Source organism: Silene latifolia, chromosome 4 (assembly GCF_048544455.1).
Source record: "Silene latifolia isolate original U9 population chromosome 4, ASM4854445v1, whole genome shotgun sequence".
Classification (NCBI taxonomy): domain Eukaryota; kingdom Viridiplantae; phylum Streptophyta; class Magnoliopsida; order Caryophyllales; family Caryophyllaceae; genus Silene; species Silene latifolia.
This window is the reverse complement of record NC_133529.1, coordinates 57,866,049-57,886,811: the sequence shown is the minus strand read 5'-3', so window position 1 is coordinate 57,886,811 and position 20,763 is coordinate 57,866,049. Positions and strand designations below refer to the sequence as shown.

The window sequence follows — 20,763 nt, the reverse complement described above, 5'->3', positions numbered from 1 at the left end:
TTTGGGGAGGGTATATGCATATGTCTATTGCATTTGCATTTGTTATTTATTGCATTTCAGTCACACGTTTATTGCATTTTTGCTTGCATTCGTTCTTTACTCCTTTAATTTCAAAAAAAAAAAAATTGAAAAACCACCAAGAATTCAAAAAAATCACGTTTTCTTTCGTATTTAGGTCGAGTCGGAACGGAAGGATTTCAATGATGAGTTTGCATTACATATTGTCTCATTGCCCTTTCCTTGCACTTCAAACATTTCCAAGTATGTCACTTGCATAGTCTACGAGTTTTTGTTGGAATTTTGCTAAACGAATAGACTTGACTCAATATTGGCAAGCTACTTCAATTTCTAAGGATAGAGCTTAATAAATCGGTGACATTCATGACCGATTTCATGTAGGAATGAGAGTAGTTTCTCCTTATAAGGCATGTTACATTAATTTGCATAAGCATGAGTCTAGTCTACTTGATACCTATATGCATTCGGGTCCGTGGTTTGTTGACACATGTGGTAGAGGTTCCCCTTTCTCATTTTACCCATAAACCTCACATAGCCAAATTGCTTATTTTGTCCCATTTAGCTACATACTATATTTAGCCTATCTTATCCAACTAGTAATGTTAGTGTTTTGGGAATTGCTTGAATTTCTTTTGGTTATTTTGTTCTTCATGAAAAGTTGGAGGTGAAATGGTGGGAAGGAACGAAAAGAAAAATGAAAAAGAATAGAAAAAGAGAGAAAAAAAAACATAGAAAAAAAAATTGAAAAGAAAAAAATGACTGAAAAAAAAAGGGAAACAGGGGCTGTTTTGGAGAATACTTGGTCGACCGACCGGTCTCAAGGGTCGATCGACCATGTGCTGCAGATTTTGGAAATCGCATGTTTAAAAATCTTTTAATAAATGGCGATTAGTACTCCTATATTATATTTGAATCCTTTTGGGGAGTCTACGATGTTATTTTATTGGAGAATTGTGAGTTCTACGCTTATGATATTTGAGCATTGGTGTTATTTTTGGTAAGTGGAAGTAAGAAGTGGATTTGCTTATAATTTGGTTTAGTGGTTATTAGCTCGGCCTAACCCCTCTTTCCCAAATTCATTTTAGCCTCTTTTTACCTCTAGCCTCACAATCCCAAATCGCCTCGGCATGTGTCATGGCCATTACAGTGGGGGAATGCATATGTACGGTTGTAGAGACTTTATTCATGTTAGATTGCAGGCATGTTCTTATCGGTCGTAGATAGGTGAGAGTCTTATTTTTATCACTCTTCTGTCTTGCATAATATATCTCACCCTATTCTTAAATTGAGTGAATGAGCGACCTGTGAGAGTCCGATATATACGAGTCTTGCAAGTTCGAAGGTTTAGCAAATTCTTTAACATGTTTAACTCGTTTGCATTTGACAAGATACTTGGATGTTAATAGCTGCATTAAATTGGTTGGGTATGATGGTTTGTATTAGCTCTGAGCATGAAATCCGTTCCATTAGAGGTTTTTAGTTTGGTCATAGTGTTTGCTTGGGGACAAGCAAGGTTTGGTTTGGGGAGATTTGATACGTGCATATTCTATACACTTTATTCGCAGTTTTGGCACGTATTTCTATGCGTATTTGTTAGCTTAAAGCTACTATTTCTCCCGAAACGGTTTACTTTGGAATTTCTATGATTTATTGTAGGAATGAGTGGAAGTGAGCTAAATCAAGCTTAAATCGTCCTCCTGAGGCAACTTTACGGAAACTTGGAAGATGGGAGTTCGGACTTGTTCACCTTGGGATGCGTGCATGAATTTGGAAGCTGCTACAACATATCTGGTCTATCGACCAGATACCCCAGCCTATCGACCGTGGAGTTCAGTGGAGAAAGAAGTGTTGCGCACTGTACTGGCTGGTCGATCGACCGTGCCACTTGGTCGATCGACCAGGTCGCGAAGCTGTGGTTTATTTTATGCGTTAGTCTTTTGAAAGCCCATTTATAATTTATCTTATGGGTAGAACGTTTATCAGTAGGACGCAACAAATATTTTAGGTTATGCTTTTTATTATTCAACAACTGAAGTTTTAGATCTAGTTTTGGGGAACAAGAAAGTGGAGACTACGGATCTGAATTCAATTGTTTTGTTCATCAAATTATTTAGTAAGCTTTAATTCTATTTCCTTCTTTTCTTATTTCTTGTCAATTTAATTCTTGTTGTTACCAACTTATATTCAAATAATTCAGTTTTAATCCTCTATTTGAATTTCAATTCAATCATGTCAATTTCATTCTATGTCTTTAATTTTGCAATTGTTATATTCTTAATCATGCGTAGGTAAAATATCTATGCTAGGAATTAGGGAATCCATGGTGTCATGAGTTGATTTTATTAAGTCTAGGTTGAACCCGTACCGGGCTTATTTACTGCTGTGAGATTTTACCCCTTTGCTAGATTGAGAAACTAGCGGAGTTAGATTTCTTACATGTAATTGGAAGGACTATAGAGCGAAAGTAATTTAGTTTCTTTCTAGGGTGGTAAAGAGACCGAGAGGCTTAATTTGAATAGGGACTTAGACGACCTATTTGACATCCTGAGACGGTATTGGACAGACATTGACTTTACTAGACTGACCCTTAAGCCATAGTGAACCGAAATTCCTAGCTACTTTTTATTATCTACTTACACTTCATTTAATTTTCGGTAGTTAGTATAAAATCAATCAACCAAAACCCCCCCATAATTGTTACTTCAATAGATTAAAAATAGCAAATAGAATTGATCTTGTCTCTCTGTGGTTCGACCCTTACTATCACTAGCTATTGTTTTAATTTGGATTATAAATTTAATTTTGATCCAAAACGACGGTATCAAATTTTGATACAATTCGATAGTCATTAGTTTAGTTTATTCTTTCATTAATAAAGTCTCTTTTTGCATTCAGTTTTGATCTTTCCTCTGTAATTCCTCTATACGGTATTCTTCTGCTCTAATATTCAGTTTATTTGCTTTCATTCGTAAAATAGAATTGTTAGGTTAGAATTCCCAAAGCCAATTATTGTTTTATGTTAATTGTTCTTTTAATTAATTTAACCATGAATTCAGTATCTTTATTGGTTAAGTTTATTGTTGTTATTATTGTAATCATGAGTAGCTGAACCCCATGTGTTAAGATGTAGGGGATCTATAGTGTAGGCGGCATTATAATTCGTAGGTTTGAGTCGCGCTTCGGTCGATCGACCGCCTACCCTGGTCGATCGACCGACTCCCGTGAGATTAACTTCGTTTTAATTAATTTAATTGCTATATTTGACGAATCGAGTGCACGCGACTAGTTGAATGTTTAGGAATTGACCGACCCGATAAGATCGAAAGATAGGGGAGGGAAATAGACTACCTAATTAAGACGTCTAAATTAATAAGATCGAGAGATAATTTAATTTAGACTTTTAAGTCACTTTTCAAGACGAAAGTCAGCATTAGTGATATTAGGGACCTGTAGCGAGGTCGAAAGATGCTACCTGTTAAGAATGGACCGAGAGGACTTCTTATTTTCCCATCTCACGTGATTGTTTTAGACCTACCTAGTGTACTACCGCCGAAACTGTAGTGAACCAACCATCTTAGCACCCTTTTAATATTTGATTTCATTTATTAGCTTAGTTTACTTTTCATTTGTTGCCTTTAGTTATAGATCAACTCAAAACAAACCCCCACTCATATGTTACTTTAGACTAAGATTAAGACAGCTATTAATTGCATCGCCTCCTTGTGGTTCGACCCTGACTGCCACTATCTATAGTAGTAGTTTGGAAATATAAATTTATCTTTGGTACTGTACGACGGTATCAAATTTTAGCGCCGTTGCCGGGGAGACGGTGTAATTCTATTTGCTTTATTTTTAGTTTATTTTTCTTGTCTCAAGGAACTTTGGTTCCTTGAGGCCGTTGCTTACTCTTGCTTCTATATTTGCTGTTGCACAGTTAGAAGACAAATTTTTGAGAAGAAGGCTTGAGTACTCTCAGTTTTGCGATCATGACTACAATATATGATAATCTTCAGCCACAAGTGCAGCATGTTCCAAAGGGATACGATCTACCCACCCCTATTCATGGTCATTTCGAACTTCGTTTCTCCTATATTAATTTGGTGGAGCGGAACCAGTTTGCTGGATTACCGGACGAGGATCCTTTGAAGCATATGGAAATTTTCACAGACTACTGTTGTTCCATACATGTACCGGCTGGGGTGACCCAAGATGAAGTAAAGGGGATGATGTTCTTATACTCCTTGAAGGATTCTGCACGAGATTGGTATCACTACCTTGATAGGGCAGCAGCTAGAGTCACAGATTGGACATCTCTAGCATTAGCCTTTTACAAAAAATACTTCCCACTCGCAAAGACTGGTGCCTTGAGAAGCCAAATTACAAAATTCCAACAAGGACCTAATGAGGAATTTTGTGAAGCATGGGGACGTTTCAAGAGATTGGTTCGGTCTGTTCCTCACCACGGTTTCGAGCAGTGGTACCTTTGCAACCTCTTCTACAATTCTTTATATGATGACTACAAGGTTATCCTGGATGCAGCTGCAAATGGTAGGTTCCAAAATATCACTGATCAGAATAAAGGTTGGAACACTATTGAGGAGATGGCAGTCCATAGAGCTGAGTTTGGGAGTTTGCGTGGAAACTCGCGAAAGCCAAATGACGAAATGAGTGCCGTTGCGACACTCATATCTTATATTACTGCTCGGCTCTCAAAGCTCGAGACTTCTAAAGCTTCCGAGAAGAAAATTGAAATTCCTGTTCATAACTCAGATGAGACCGCGGAATTGATTGAAATAATCCGAGCTCTTTTGGTTCAAGTCACGAAAATAGAAGAAGCTGGGATTGAATCTGCAAGGAATTTTGCAAAGCAGTTAGAGATTTTAGCGGCTAACCAAGTCGCCAATTCTTCAAGCAAATGTGAGGTTCCTATCGAGACACTTAATGCAATTCACCTCCGCAGTGGTCTCTCATATGATGGTCCTGATGAGCCAATAAAAGGCTCGGAAAATGATGAAAAGTCAGACTTAAATTCTAGTGCGAAAATGAGCTCTACTGCCAGTACCAGCGGTCGATCGACCAACAACATCAGTCGATCGACCAGAATCTCTGATGAAAAAGTTTCTAACCAGAAACTATTTGAACCCAGCACCAGTGGTCGATCGACCAACAACATCAGTCGATCGACCAAAGTTCCTGACGAAAAATTTTCTGACCAGAAACTGTTCGAACCCAGTGTATTTGGTCGATCGACCGAGCCCAATGGTCGATCGACTGGGTCTCCAGCGCTGAACGAAAATTCGTCAATTGAATTGTAACATACCTCAGCCAGTGACGATTTGACGAAGATTTCAAACATTCGGAAGACGAAAATTGTCGACCCTACGACAAGTGTTACAGTCCCGTATCCGGAGCGTTTAAAGAATACAAAGTTGGAGCGTAAGTTCGGTAAGTTTTTGAAGATCGTCAAGAATCTGGAGGTAACCATTCCTTTCACTGATTTAATTACCCATGTACCTTCTTACACTAAGTTTATGAAGGATATTTTGAATCGTAAGAAAAATTTTAATGATGTTGGTACTATAGCTTTCACGGAGGAGTGTAATGTTCTTTCAAGAAATAACATACCACCTAAATTAAAAGACCCAGGTAGTTTTTCAATTCCATGCACTATAGGTATCTATGAATTTGGGAAAGCCCTTTGTGATCTAGGGGCCAGTGTCAGTGTTATGCCATACTCTGTGTGCGAAAAGTTAAATATAGGTAACCTTAAGGTGACCAATATGACCCTTCAGATGGCAGATAGATCGATTCAAAGACCCTTAGGAATTTTAGAAGATGTACCTGTTCGAGTGGGTAAGTTCTTTATTCCTATCGGTTTCGTCGTTTTAGACATAGCTGAGGATAGTCAGATACCTATTATCTTAGGTAGACCATTTTTACATACGGCTGGGGCTGTGATAGATGTCAAACGCGGAGTCTTGACCTTGGAGGTAGGGGATGACACAATTGAGTTCAGTCTTGCTCGCATTGCGATCGAACCTGCGATGATGATATGTGTTATTCCATTGATATTGTTGATGTGGTGTTAATTGAATCGGAGGGAATCCTTAGCCAAGGATCCCTTAGCCGATCTAACCAATTTAGATGAGTGTCTTTGATAATCCAAATGGAGAATCTTTGAGGAGCTAGATGTTTTGGTAGCCTCAATGGAAAGCTACGAGCTCACAGAAGAAGAAGATGAGATGCTCATAAGCCTGGCCAACGAGAATTTGGTAAACACTTGCTATACCATTGAAGCTGATTCTGCCTATGCTGTTGAGGTAAAGGTGCCAGAGCGTAAGCCACTTCCTCCTAATCTTAAGTATGTTTTTCTAGATGATACGGAGCAGTACCCAGCTATTGTTAGTGCTAAGCTTAATGATGACCAGCTTTCTGCTTTGATGTGTGTGCTAAAGAAAAACAGGAAAGCTTTAGGTTATTCTTTGGATGATATTAAGGGCATCAGCCCCGATATTTGTATGCACAGGATAGAGTTGGAGGAAGGTCACAACCCTTACAGACAGGGTCAGCGAAAGCTTAATCCGAAGATGAAGGAGGTTGTCATGGCTGAGGTGATGAAACTACTCGATGCAGGTAATATTTATACAGTTGGCAACTCCAAGTGGGTTAGCCCAGTTCAGGTAGTCCCGAAGAAAGGAGGGACCACTGTGGTATAAAATGAGAAAAATGAATTAATACCAACTCGAGTTGTAACAGGTTGGCGGATGTGCATTGACTACAGACAGTTAAATGCCGCCACAAAGAAAGACCATTTCCCCCTCCCTTTTGTTGACCAGATGACCGAAAGACTAGCCTCTAATAAATTTTTTTGTTTCTTAGACGGATATTCAGGGTTCTTTCAGATCCCTATTCATCCGGATGATCAGAGTAAGACCACTTTTACCTGTCCACAAGGTGTTTTTGCATACCGCAGAATGCCTTTCGGATTGTGTAACGCCCCAGCTACCTTTCAGAGGTGCATGATGGGGATTTTTCTGATTACATAGAGAATATTATGGAGGTATTTATGGATGACTTCTCAGTTTATGGTAATGACTTTGATCGTTGTTTAGCTAATCTTAATAAAGTCATGCAGCGTTGTATTGATGTTAATCTTGTTTTAAACAGGGAAAATGTCAGTTCATGGTCAATGAGGGAGTTGTGTTAGGGCATTTGATTTCTGATAAGGGTATACATGTTGATAAGGCAAAAGTGTAGGTGATTGAGCAATTGCCTCCTCCCGTGAATGTTAAAGGAGTGAGGAGTTTCCTTGGTCACGCTGGTTTTTATCGGCGTTTCATTAAGGATTTTTCAAAAATTGCTAAACCACTTACACAATAGCTTCTTAAGGATGCTGTTTTTGAGTTTACTGATGAGTGCCTTTTAGCATTTAACAGGTTAAAGGAGGCTCTAGTTTCTGCGCCAATCATTCAGCCGCCTGATTGGGACCTCCCATTCGAGATTATGTGTGATGCCAGCGATTATGCGATTGGTGCAGTTTTAGGACAACGGAAAAATAATGTTTTGAATGCCATATATTATGCGAGCCGAACTCTGGATGAGGCTCAAGTCAATTATTACACCACTGAGAAGGCGTTTCTAGCTGTAGTTTTTGCTTTAGACAAATTTCGGTCTTATTTGTTGGGTTCTAAGGTTATTGTTTATACTGACCATGCAGCGCTGAAGACTCTCTTTCTTAAGAAGGATGCGAAGCCGAGGCTTTTGAGGTGCATACTCCTGTTGCAAGAGTTTGATTTGGAGATCAAAGATAAGAAAGGTGCAGAGAATGTGGTGGCTAACCATTTATCTCGTCTACAGCTGACAGAAAGGGAGGATTCGTTACCCATTAATGATTCTTTTTCTGATGAGAGTCTGTTAGCTATTACTAATTCAGGATCTTATCCACCTCCGTGGTTTGCTGATTTTGCTAATTTTGCAGTGATAGGTAAAATACCACCCAAGCTTTCATGGCAGCAGAAGAAGCGGTTCGCTTATGATGCTAGACAATACTTTTTGGATGATCCATTTGTTTTCAAGGAATGTGCAGACGGTCTTATCCGGAGATGTGTGCCTCAATGGGAGGTCAAGGATATCCTAGAAGCTTTCCACTCTTCTGCCTATGGTGGTAACCATGGTCCGTCCCGGACTGTGGCTAAGGTACTCGAATCTGGTTTCTATTGGCCAACTTTGCATGCAGATAGTCGCAATTTTGTTGCTGAGTGCGATGCTTTTCAAAGATCAGAGAATATTTCAAAGAGACATGAGATGCCACAGGTAGGCATTCTAGAGGTTGAGATTTTTGATGTCTGGGGCATTGATTATCAAGGACCCTTTCCGAGCAGTCAAGGTAATCAATATATCCTCGTAGCTGTAGATTATGTGTCCAAATTGGTAGAAACTGTTGCTACCCCTCATTGCGATACAAAAGTCGTGATTAAGATGTTTAAAAAGATAATCTTCCCTCGTCTTGGTGTCCCTAGGGTTGTCATTAGCGACGGAGGTATGTATTTTAAAGAAAGACAACTTTGTGCTATGTTGACTAAATTCGGTGTCCAACATCGTAGAGGTTTGGGGTATCATCCCCAAACTAGTGGTCAAGTTGAGATTTCTAACCGAGAATTGAAATAAATGTTAGCTAAAGTTGTTTCTAAATCACGGAAAGATTGGAGTCTTAAATTGGATGATGTCTTGTGGGCTTATAGGACAGCGTTTAAAACGCCAATTGGGATGTCACCATTCCGATTGATTTATGGTAAGACATGTCATTTGCCTGTTGAATTGGAACATAAATCTTGGTGGGCTATTTGTGATTTGAATTTAGATCCTAACCTCTCTCGTGAGAAACGTATGACACAGCTAAATGAGCTGGAGGAATTTAGGCTGCTGGCCTATGATAATGCTAGGATCTACAAAGAGAAAACGAAGCGCTGGCACGACAAGAGAATCATTAAGCGCGAGTTCCATATAGGCGATGAGGTACTTCTTTTTAATGCTCGTATCCGTTTATTTCCTGGTAAGCTGAAATCCAGGTGGAGTGGTCCCTACACGGTCACTGCAGTTACAAAGTTCGGATCAGTTGAATTGGAGACCTCTGCTGGAGAATGGTTCAAAGTTAATGGCCAATATGTGAAGCATTATCACGGAACAGATGAATTTGTTGGGCAGGTCGAGGTATTGTACTTCGACCCGTTATCGGATGATGCAAACTGAGGTTACTGAGCTTAATTGCCAGTACTTGAAGTCGATCGACCATGTGCATCAGTCGATCGAATGAAAAGGAAAAGTCAGAAGCTGATAAAAGGGAAGATTGGTCGATCGACTGGGTCTGATAGTCGACCAACCAACGCGCGAAACCAGAGGGCAAGTTAATAGGGAAGTTCTAATTCCTACTTCGTTCATTTATTCATACTCATTCGATCAAAAAATAGAAAAACCCTAGTTCTTCCCCTTTTCGCGATTTTTCTTGCTACTCTACCCTTTAATTTCGATTTTTCTTGCTCAAATCCCCAAGTTCATCAAAGGTATGTTTCTAATCCTCTTTCAATCCTTTAAATTCGATTTTTGCTGAATTTTTGTGCCCAAATTTCGAGCAATGTCACCTTGTTTCGAAAAAATCGATTTTGGAAAATCGATTTAGGGCTAATTTCTTTTCGAATTTGTGCTTTAATTGCATTTGCTATCCTATTCCTTTGAATTTCGAGCCATCTTAGCAACTAGGAGAAGCTTAATTTCGTTTTTCCCTAAATTTTCGAAACCCTAATTTCATGTTTGATTTCTGATTTTGTTTGGGGTTTATAAATTCTCATTGTTCAAGATTATGGGAAGCTAGTTGTTGATTTGTCAATTTTATAGGAAGCAATAATGACGAAAGGGAAGCAGACGATCTTCAGTGGGCAGTCCAGTCAAGGAGCAGCTAAACGGCCGCGGGGTCCGTCGCTAATGATCGAGGCAACTACGGATAGTCTACCTGACTATCCGCAGGTGACTTTCTCTACCTCTACTCAGAGAGCCAACTTTATTACCTTGGTCGAAAAAATAAAAGTTCAGGCAACACGTTTTATTCATAAGCCAACTTTAGAGAAACTAGGGTGTCTTGAATCTGTTGTGTCTCTGCTAAATGGCACAGGGATGTCGGGATTGGTGCACATGGCTGAGTTCACTTACTATACATTAACCCTTGAATTTTTCTCGACTTTTGCTTTTGACCAGACCACTTTTGAAGCTAATAAAAGTAGCTCTTGCATATCTTTTCGGCTGTTTAATGTCACCTACTCCTTGACATTAGCTGAATTTGCTGGTTATTTGGGTCTTTGTTTCGAGGGTAACACCTCCGAATCTTATGATGTGCACAGGGTAATGTGGTCGTTTATCTCTGACCTGAACGCCCCTAAGAGGACGGGCACTTCCGTCCACTTACCCCCTTTTCGTTATTTCTTCCGGCTAATGGGCAACACCATCTTCGGCCGCAAAGAGTCAAATAATGTTAATACCATTGAATTGTCTATCTTGGCGGGTTATCTGAACATTGAGAGTCGGGTAGCCCGTATTTATAATATCGTTTATTTGACTGCCTCTCACTTTAACACTATAAGTGAGGGTACCTCTTTGACCACTATTGTTTGTGGTGGGCTGGTGACTCATATAGCCCACCGTCTGGTTCTTGTTTTCCCTCGAGAGGAGGCTCCTCTCGACCCTCAGGCACGCTTCATGAACCTTGACTACGTCAAGTCTGTGAAGTGGATCAATACTCGGGGTCGGTGGAAGATTGATTCTTTCATTTGCGACCCCATCCCTATCCTTGGCCTCCCTCCCATCTTGCCCCTTACCACTGTTTTGGGGGCAACTCGCCCGCCCTTGCCTAGCTACAGGCTCCCTATTAGGGCGGGCACCTCTACTGCTTCCACCTCGAGAGGAGCTCGTGCCTCCTCTTCACAGGCCCCCTCCTCCTCCACTCCTGCTCCCACGGGTTTCCCGGCTACTTTTCGTCCCGCTACACCTATTGTTATCCCTGCGGTCATGGACCAAATGGCGGTTTCACGTGTGTGGTTGGTGACTTGTGCAGGAATTTTGATCAGCACAGGATGGACATGGCTCTTGCCATGTACCCAGTTTACGAGGAGTATGCTCGGGCAGGGATGCTCCCACGGGGTCCCTGGACTCACCCGTCCTTCTTTGTTCCCCCGGTGGGTGGATATCCTCCGTCTGCTACGACATCTACTCCTACGACTACTACTGCCGCTGCTGCTGAGGCGAAAGAGGAGGATGACTCGGGATCCGAGGAGGATGAGGGTAGCGATCCCGAGTATGACGGTGGAGATTAGACGCATTATGACCTCCTCCATTTTTGGCTGGTTTGGAGAGGTCTTCTTTTGTGAGTTTCCGATCCCTTTTTGTTAGTTTCCTTTTATTTTGTTGTTGCTTATATTCTTCCCAATATTGTTGTTGATGCTGGTGAGTTTGCTGCTGAGCACAATGAGGGCATTGTGCGTTTTGGTTTGGGGAGGGTATATGCATATGTCTATTGCATTTGCATTTGTTATTTATTGCATTTCAGTCACACGCTTATTGCATTTTTGCTTGCATTCGTTCTTTACTCCTTTAATTTCAAAAAAAAAAAAAAATTGAAAAACCACCAAAAATTCAAAAAAATCACGTTTACTTTCGCATTTAGGTCGAGTCGGAACGGAAGGATTTCAATGATGAGTTTGCATTACATATTGTCTCATTGCCCTTTCCTTGCACTTCAAACATTTCCAAGTATGTCACTTGCATAGTCTACGAGTTTTTGTTGGAATTTTGCTAAACGAATAGACTTGACTCGATATTGGCAAGCTACTTAAATTTCTAAGGATAGAGCTTAATAAATCGGTGACATTCATGACCAATTTCATGTAGGAATGAGAGTAGTTTCTCCTTATAAGGCATGTTATATTAATTTGCATAAGCATGAGTCTAGTCTACTTGATACCTATATGCATTCGGGTCCGTGGTTTGTTGACACATGTGGTAGAGGTTCCCCTTTCTCATTTTACCCATAAACCTCACATAGCCAAATTGCTTATTTTGTCCCATTTAGCTACATACTATATTTAGCCTACCTTATCCGAGCTAGTAATGTTAGTGTTTTGGGAATTGCTTGAATTTCTTTTGGTAATTTTGTTCTTCATGAAAAGTTGGAGGTGAAATGGTGGGAAGGAAAGAAAAGAAAAATGAAAAAGAATAGAAAAAGAGAAAAAAAAACACAGAAAAAAAAAATTAAAAAGAAAAAAATGACTGAAAAAAAAAGGAAACAGGGGTTGTTTTGGAGAATACTTGGTCGACCGGCCGGTCTCAAGGGTCGATCGACCATGTGCTGCAGATTTTGAAAATCGCATGTTTAAAAATCTTTTAATAAATGGCGATTAGTACTCCCATATTATATTTGAATCCTTTTGGGGAGTCTACGATGTTATTTTATTGGAGAATTGTGAGTTCTATGCTTATGATATTTGAGCATTGGTGTTATTTTTGGTAAGTGGAAGTAAGAAGTGGATTTGCTTATAATTTGGTTTAGTGGTTATTACCTCGGCCTAACCCCTCTTTCCCAAATTCATTTTAGCCTCTTTTTACCTCTAGCCTCACAATCCCAAATCGCCTCGGCATGTGTCATGGTCATTACAGTGGGGGAACGCATATGTACGGTTGTAGAGACTTTATTCATGTTAGATTGCAGGCATGTTCTTATGGGTCGTAGATAGGTGAGAGTCTTATTTTTATCACTCTTCTGTCTTGCATAATATATCTCACCCTATTCTTAAATTGAGTGAATGAGCGACCCGTGAGAGTCTGATATATACGAGTCTTGCAAGGTCGAAGGTTTAGCAAATTCTTTAACATGTTTAACTCGTTTGCATTTGACAAGATACTTGGATGTTAATAGCTGCATTAAATTGGTTGGGTATGATGGTTTGTATTAGCTCTGAGCATGAAATCCGTTCCATTAGAGGTTTTTAGTTTGGTCATAGTGTTTGCTTGGGGACAAGCAAGGTTTGGTTTGGGGAGATTTGATACGTGCATATTCTATACACTTTATTCGCAGTTTTGGCACGTATTTCTATGCGTATTTGTTAGATTAAAGCTACTATTTCTCCCGAAACGGTTTACTTTGGAATTTCTATGATTTATTGTAGGAATGAGTGGAAGTGAGCTAAATCAAGCTTAAATCGTCCTCCGGAGGCAACTTTATGGAAACTTGGAAGATGGGAGTTCAGACTTGTTCACCTTGGGATGCGTGCATGAAGTTGGAAGTCTACTAAAGATATCCGGTCTATCGACCGATACCCCACCTATCGACCGTGGAGTTCAAAGGAGAAAGAAGTGTTGCGATCTTTGTCTGCCGGGGTCGATCGACCGTGCCACTTGGTCGATCGACCAGGTCGCGAAGCTGTGGTTTATTTTATGCGTTCATCAAATTCTTTAGTAAGCTTTAATTCAATTTCCTTCTTTTCTTATTTCTTGTCAATTTAATTCTTGTTGTTACCAACTTATATTCAAGTAATTCAGTTTTAATCCTTTATTTTAATTTCAATTCAATCATGTCAATTTCATTCTATGTCTTTAATTTTGCAATTGTTATATTCTTAATCATGCGTAGGTAAAATATCTATGCTAGGAATTAGGGAATCCATGGTGTCATGAGTTGATTTTATTAAGTCTAGGTTGAACCCGTACCGGTCTTATTTACTGCTGTGAGATTTTACCCCTTTGCTAGATTGAGAAATTAGCGGAGTTAGATTTCTTACAAGTAATTGGAAGGACTATAGAGCGAAAGTAATTTAGTTTCTTTCTAGGGTGGTAAAGAGACCGAAAGGCTTAATTTGAATAGGGACTTAGACGACCTATTTGACATCCTGAGACGGTATTGGACAGACCTTGACTTTACTAGACTGACCCTTAAGCCATGGTGAACCGAAATTCCTAGCTACTTTTTATTATCTACTTAAACTTCATTTAATTTTCGGTAGTTAGTATAAAATGAATCAACCAACCCCTCCCCCCCCCCCATAATTGTTACTTCAATAGATTAAAAATAGCAAATAGAATTGATCTTGTCTCTTTGTGGTTCGACCCTTACTATCACTAGCTATAGTTTTAGTTTGGATTATAAATTTAATTTTGATACAAAACGACAGTATCAAATTTTGGCGCCGCTGCCAGGGAACAAGATCACCAACTAAACGTGAAATGTTTTGAAATTTTTTCAGATTTTTTGAATTTTCTGATTTGAATTTTCTGTATATATAGGAAATAAAAACAAATGGAAACTGAAATGCAATAAACGTGAAACAGAAATGCAATAAAACATATGAATGCAATGCAAAACCCTTCCCCAAACCAAATCACACAATGTCCCCATTGTGCAAAATCATATAATGAAATAAAAGGGAAACGGGAATTTTGCGATAAATTAACTAAAATATGATTTGATTTATTATTATTATTATAATAATAATAATAATAATAATAATAATAATAATAATAATAATAATAATAATAATAATAATAATAATAATAAATCAAATCAATCAATCAACCTCATCGACTCTAGATAAAATTCATTCCATAACAACTAATTTACAACTACCGTCTCTCTTTGGATTCGACACCTACGTACAACATTCATTTGTGTCTAGGATATTTATTTTTGCATAGGTGTGCGATAGCTTATCATATGTTCACTAGATCTACATTATTTTTCAATGTGTGACATATAACATACTGAGAAGTACATCATCTTTTTCGCACCTAGTTCGACATCCAACTCGATTTAAAAACGATTTGTTCTTGGGAGTCAGATTCTAGCATAGCAAATCAAGTACTTGGTGGGAGTACGATTATTAACTTATAGCAAGGATAGTGTGTACAATGACATAGTTGAACATCTAAATAGTTAGTTCTTTCTTTGTTTGGCACTTGGTTGCCAGGCTAGTGGATAGTTTTGTAAGCTTACTCCTTCTATTTGCCCATTTTGGATGAATAATAATAGTAATTCCTGCTGATGCTATAGGTCGGGGATATCTGCTGGTAGGGAGGTTGATATCGGTTTGCTTGATGGGCATGGTTGCTCCCGTCGTCCGGCGGATCTGCTTCTTTATTCCTGGGACAGGGGGCGTGATGTGTGTGTCGATCTGACGGGGTCTTCCCCCTTGTCTCAGATTGGGTTGTCCGATTTTGTGTCGGGTCGAGTTAGTGCTGATGCTGCTCAGCGAAAGTGTGCCAAGTACCGGGACTTGTGCACGACGGCTAGTTATGGTTTTCTACCCTTTGCTTTTTCTTCGCTGGGAGAGCTGGATACGGATGCTGTGACTTTGCTCAAGCAGATCCAGAAATTCTCTGTTTCTCAGGATGCAGGGGCTCGCGCGGCCGCTTACATTTTTACTAGACTTAGCTTTGTTATCGCTAAAGGAGTGGAGGCCCAGATTGTATCTCGGCTGCCCACTAATTTCTTGTAAACATTTTGATTATTCTTAATAAAAAGTTCCGGTTTTTATAATAATAATAATAATAATAAGAAGAAGAAGAAGAAGAAGAAGAAGAAGAAGAAGAAGAAGAAGAAGAAGAAGAAGAAGAAGAAGAAGAAGAAGAAGAAGAAGAAGAAGAAGAAGAAGAAGAAGAAGAAGAAGAAGAAGAACAATAAGAAGAACAATAACAACGACAATAATAAGAACAATAACGACAATAAGAATAACAATAACAATAACAATAACAATAACAATAACAACAACAACAACAACAACAACAACAACAACAACAACAACAACAATAACAATAACAATAACAACAACAATAACAACAACAACAACAACAACAACAACAACAACAACAACAACAACAACAACAACAACAACAACAACAACAACAACAACAACAACAACAACAACAACAACAACAACAACAACAACAACAACAACAACAACAACAACAACAACAACAACAACAACAACAACAACAACAACAACAACAACAACAACAACAACAACAACAACAACAACAACAACAACAACAACAACAACAACAACAACAACAACAACAACAACAACAACAACAACAACAACAACAACAACAACAACAACAACAACAACAACAACAACAACAACAACAACAACAACAACAACAACAACAACAACAATAATAATAATATAATAACAACAATAACAATAACAATAATAACAACAATAACAACAACATTTACAATAACAACAACAACAACAATAATAATAATACTAGTAATAGTAATACTAGTAATAGTAATACTAGTAGTAATAATAATAATAATAATAATAGTAATAATAATAATAATACTAATAATAATAATAATAATAGTAATAATAATAGTAATAATAATAGTAATAATAATAGTAATAATAATAATAATAATAATAATAATAATAATAATAATAATAATAATAATAATAATAATAATAATAATAATAATAATAATAATAATAATAATAATAATAATAATAATAATAATAATAATAATAATAATAATAATAGACCTTTCTCTTCTTTCTCTCTCTACATACAATTCTCTAAAAAAGCGACGACGAGTGGTTCACTCAACTTCGTTTTAAAGTCTCGCCGCCATGCCGAGGGGCCAGTCGCCTAAACTTCAGTTCATCCCACGGCAGACTCGTGCTCGTGATCAGACAGGTGGTGTTTGGATTGGTACGACGATGTAGCGTGTTCCTCTCGTTCTCCGGGCACAGCTAACTTAGGCGATTTCATTGCTCCGGGGAAAACTACACCTTCTCCAACTCCGGTGGTCGTTTCCACCCCTTCTGCACAGGTAATTTAAGGATCCCTCACACCTAAGTCCGTTTCTGTTCCTACTGACCCTTCCCCTAAGAAACCATATGCTCAGGCTTTAAAAACTTCGGGAAAGGGTATGTCTCTCTCTTTTGTTCAAAATCAAGCAAAAGAGGTGGTTATTGAGGAAGCGGATATAGTTAGTGAGGTTGATTACTGGAGTTGCACACTTGTTGGTACTGTGATGGGGCGTAAAACCTCCATTGCAGAGTTAAACTCTTTGGTTGCAAAAAATTGGAATCACATTACAACTCCAGAGATCTTGTATTTCCCAAAGGGTTGGTACTACTTTCGTTTCCTCTCCAAGGAGGACCTTACTAGTGTCGAATCAGAATGCTGGAATGTCAATGGTTTCCCTTTGGTTTTCAAATTTTGGTCACCAACGGTGGCTGCAGAATTGGATGTTGCTACCACTGTTCCTGTCTGGATCATCTTCCCTAATTTAGACCCCTGTTTCTGGTCTCAAGCAGCTCTGAGCAAGGTAGCCAGTCATGTTGGGAGGCCAATTTGTGCGGATGAGCTTACCACTACCAAAAGTAAAATTGCCTTTGCAAGGATTTTGGTGGAGGTGGACTTATCTAAGGAGCTGCCAAAAGGAGTGATTCTTCAAACTCCATACAGAGGCACCATTATTCTGAAGATAGACTATGAATGGCTTCCCTATTTTTGTCACACTTGCAATAAGATTGGGCATACCAAAGAGAGGTGTAATAAGAACAAGCCCAAACAAGCTTATCAGCCTAAGAAAGCAGTGCAATCAGATAAGGAGGTGGCCCCTGCCCCAGCACAAAAGGACAAGGAGGGTTTCCAGACGGCCAAGGTGACTAGAAAACCTACTGAACTCTCAGTGGACACAGTGCCAACTAGTCTTGAAAACAAATTTGCTGCTCTTGGGCACTCTGAGGAAACTGTCTTAGTCCAGCTTGATGTAAGGCAGGAAAAGGTGCACGTGGATTTTGATTATGGTCCTGTTGTGGAGATTGAGCCAGGAGGTCCTCCTCCCCCTCTCTCACCCCAATGATCATTTCTTCCTGGAATGTGAGGGGGATGAATGATCCCCTAAAACAACAGGAGGTTTTAGGATTCCTATGTAAGTAGAAAGTTGATTGTGTTGCTTTAATAGAAACTCATGTAAAAGCGCACTTAATGAAGGCAGTTTATAAAGGAAGGTTCAGACAATTTTCTTTGGTAACTAACTATGAGTCCCATCCTGGGGGGAGAATTTGGATACTCTCAAATCCAAGCACTGTCCAGTTGACTGTTCTTTGTAAGGGGACACAGTTTATCCATTGCTCCCTCCTCCATATAGCTACTCAAAATAGGGTTTTAGTCACGTTTATTTATGCTTTAAACAGGGCAATTGAAAGGATAGAGCTCTGGAAAACCCTACAGGATCTCTCTGTGGGGAAAACTCTTCCTTGGATGTGCCTAGGGGATTTCAATGTCTCTCTTAATTCTGATGAGAGGGTTGGCTGTGTTCCTCATGAGAGGGGTATGCAGGATTTTAGGGACTGTTTACACTACTGTGGTCTGTCTGATCACCCTTACACTGGTGGTCTTTTTACTTGGCATAATAAGCAAATGGCCTCTCCTCGTTGGCCAAAATTGGATAGGCTCCTGGTTAACTCTTACTAGTTCTCACAGGTTCCTTCCTCCATAGTGGCTTTTTTACCTTTAGGGATTTCTGACCATGCTCCTATTCTGCTCACTATTCCTTCAGAGGGTCACCTAATTAAGCCCTTCAAATACTTGAATTGTTGGGCTCTCTCGGATGGTTTTCAGAATTTAGTGTCCCAGTATTGGACTCATGGAAATCTGGGGGGTAAGATTTTCTCCCTTTTCTCAAAGCTGCGAAATATGAGGAAGCATTTCAAGCAACTGGACTCAACTGAGTTTTCTGGGCTCACTCAGAGGGTTACTGAAGCAAAATCCAAACTGATGGACTGTCAGGTTGCCCTTCAGCTTTCTCCTTTAAGTAAGCCCCTCCTCCTCCAGGAGAAATTGCCCTTGGATTCTTATACTAAGCTCAAATCTGCAGAGATAAGAGTTCTCTTTCAAAGAGCCAAGGTTCAACATCTGCAACAAAGTGATGCTAACACAAAATACTTTTATGCTAGTATTGCTGTGAGAAATAGTAGAAATACCATTGGTGCTATTACTGATGCTCAGGGGAAGCACTGTCTGGGACAAAAAGAGGTTGCACATGCTTTTCTTAATTATTATAAAGATCTTTTGGGTTCCACTGAGACTCGGGCTGCTATTCCTTAAGGTCTTTTCTCTGAATCTGTTCTTTCTAGTGTTTCTCACTTGGACTCAATGGTCATTGACCATGAGATTGAATCTGCTTTATTCTCTATTGATCGTAACAAAAGCCCGGGTGCTGATGGGTACTCTTCAGGCTTCTTTAAGGACAGTTGGAGTATAATTGGGAAGGATTTCTGTGATGCTGTCAAGGAATTTTTCCAGAAGGGGTCAATGCCAAAAGCCGCAAATTCTACAATTATCGCTTTGATTCCTAAAGTCACTGATCCAAGTTCTGTCACTGAGTATAGGCCCATCTCTTGCTGTACGGTTTTTTATAAAACTGTAAGTAAGATACTTGCTAACAGAATTAAACCCGTTTTGAATAGCATTGTTGGACTGGAGCAAGCTGCTTTTATGGGGGGAAGGGATTTGTTTGATAACTCAATGCTTGCCCATGAATTGGCAAACAAGTATCATCAAAGTCTACTTTCTCCTAGGTGTATTCTTAAAGTTGACATAAGAAAAGCCTTCGACTCAGTAAGCTGGGACATTCTAGCTAATTGTCTGCCTCTCTTTGGGTTCCTTCCTAGGTTCACTAAATGGGTTCTGGCTTGCACTACTTCCTCCTATTTCTCTCTGACTATAAATGGATCATTGGAAGGTTTTTTCCCTGGTATGAGGGGATTGAGACAAGGGGACCCCCTCTCTCCTTACCTCTTTGTTCTCTGTATGGAAGTCTTGTCGAGATTGTTGAGGAGGCTACCTTCTTATCCTGGTTTTTCCTATCACCCTAAGTGTGTGAAGGTTAAGCTCACCCACTTAGTTTTTGCTGACGACCTTCTTGTTCTCACACGAGGAGACCTCCCTTCTCTTCTAGCTGTTGATAAGTGCCTTAAACAATTTGCTGAAATGTCTGGTTTACAGGTTAATCCAATGAAATCATGTCTGTACTTTGGAGGGGTATCTGCCCCTGTGAAAGCCCTTATTTTGTCGTCCACTGGATTTGTTCAGGGGGATCTTCCTGTGAGGTATCTAGGGCTTCCTCTCTTTAGCTCCAGACTTACACAACAAATGTTTCACCCAATGCTGGATAAGATCAGGGAACGTATTGCTCACTGGGCTAATAAGCATCTGAGCTATGCAGGTAGAGTTTCTCTCATTAACTCAGTCATATTTGGCATCCATAATTTCTGGGGGGCAAGTGTTCTTTTGCCTAAGGGCATTGTTAAGCGCCTCAACAAGTTGTGCAAGGATTTTATGTGGGGTGTCAAGGACGGTGATAGGAGACTAGTCTTTAAAAGTTGGTCTAGTCTCTGCAAACCAAGGAGGGAAGGAGGGGTTGATATCAAGGAAATCTTGAGTTGGAACAAAGCTCAAATGATGCAATGGGTCAAAAAGATTGTCACAAGTTCTTCAAACATCTGGGTAAAGTGGGTTAATGCCTACATTCTCAAGGGAGGAAGCCTATGGGACTTCAATATCACCGCTACTCACTCTTGGGTTTAGGGCAATGTCATCAAAGCCAGGGATATCTTACTGCAAGTAGCTGGTGACAGGCTGCAGGCAGAATCCTTGCTTACGCAGTCTAGCTATAAGACTCTGATCTATGATAAG

The 20,763-nt window shown here is 39.5% G+C and overlaps 1 protein-coding gene across 1 annotated transcript; it reads left to right on the top strand.

Moving 5' to 3' along the window:
- The first annotated feature begins 18,051 nt into the window (after positions 1 to 18,051).
- LOC141651546 (uncharacterized) lies at positions 18,052 to 19,173 on the top strand. The gene is made up of 2 exons (XM_074459251.1): positions 18,052 to 18,499; positions 18,584 to 19,173. The coding sequence occupies exons 1-2, from the start codon at positions 18,052 to 18,054 to the stop codon at positions 19,171 to 19,173; spliced, it is 1,038 nt and encodes a 345-aa protein (XP_074315352.1).
- Positions 19,174 to 20,763: the final 1,590 nt, after the last annotated feature.

Coding starts and splice junctions, on each gene's coding strand:
- LOC141651546 (XM_074459251.1), top strand. CDS start 18,052: ATGAAGGCAGTTTATAAAGGAAGGTTCAGACAATTTTCTTTGGTAACT. Junction 18,500..18,583: donor TAAGCAAATGGCCTCTCCTC/GTTGGCCAAAAT, acceptor TTTTACCTTTAG/GGATTTCTGACCATGCTCCT.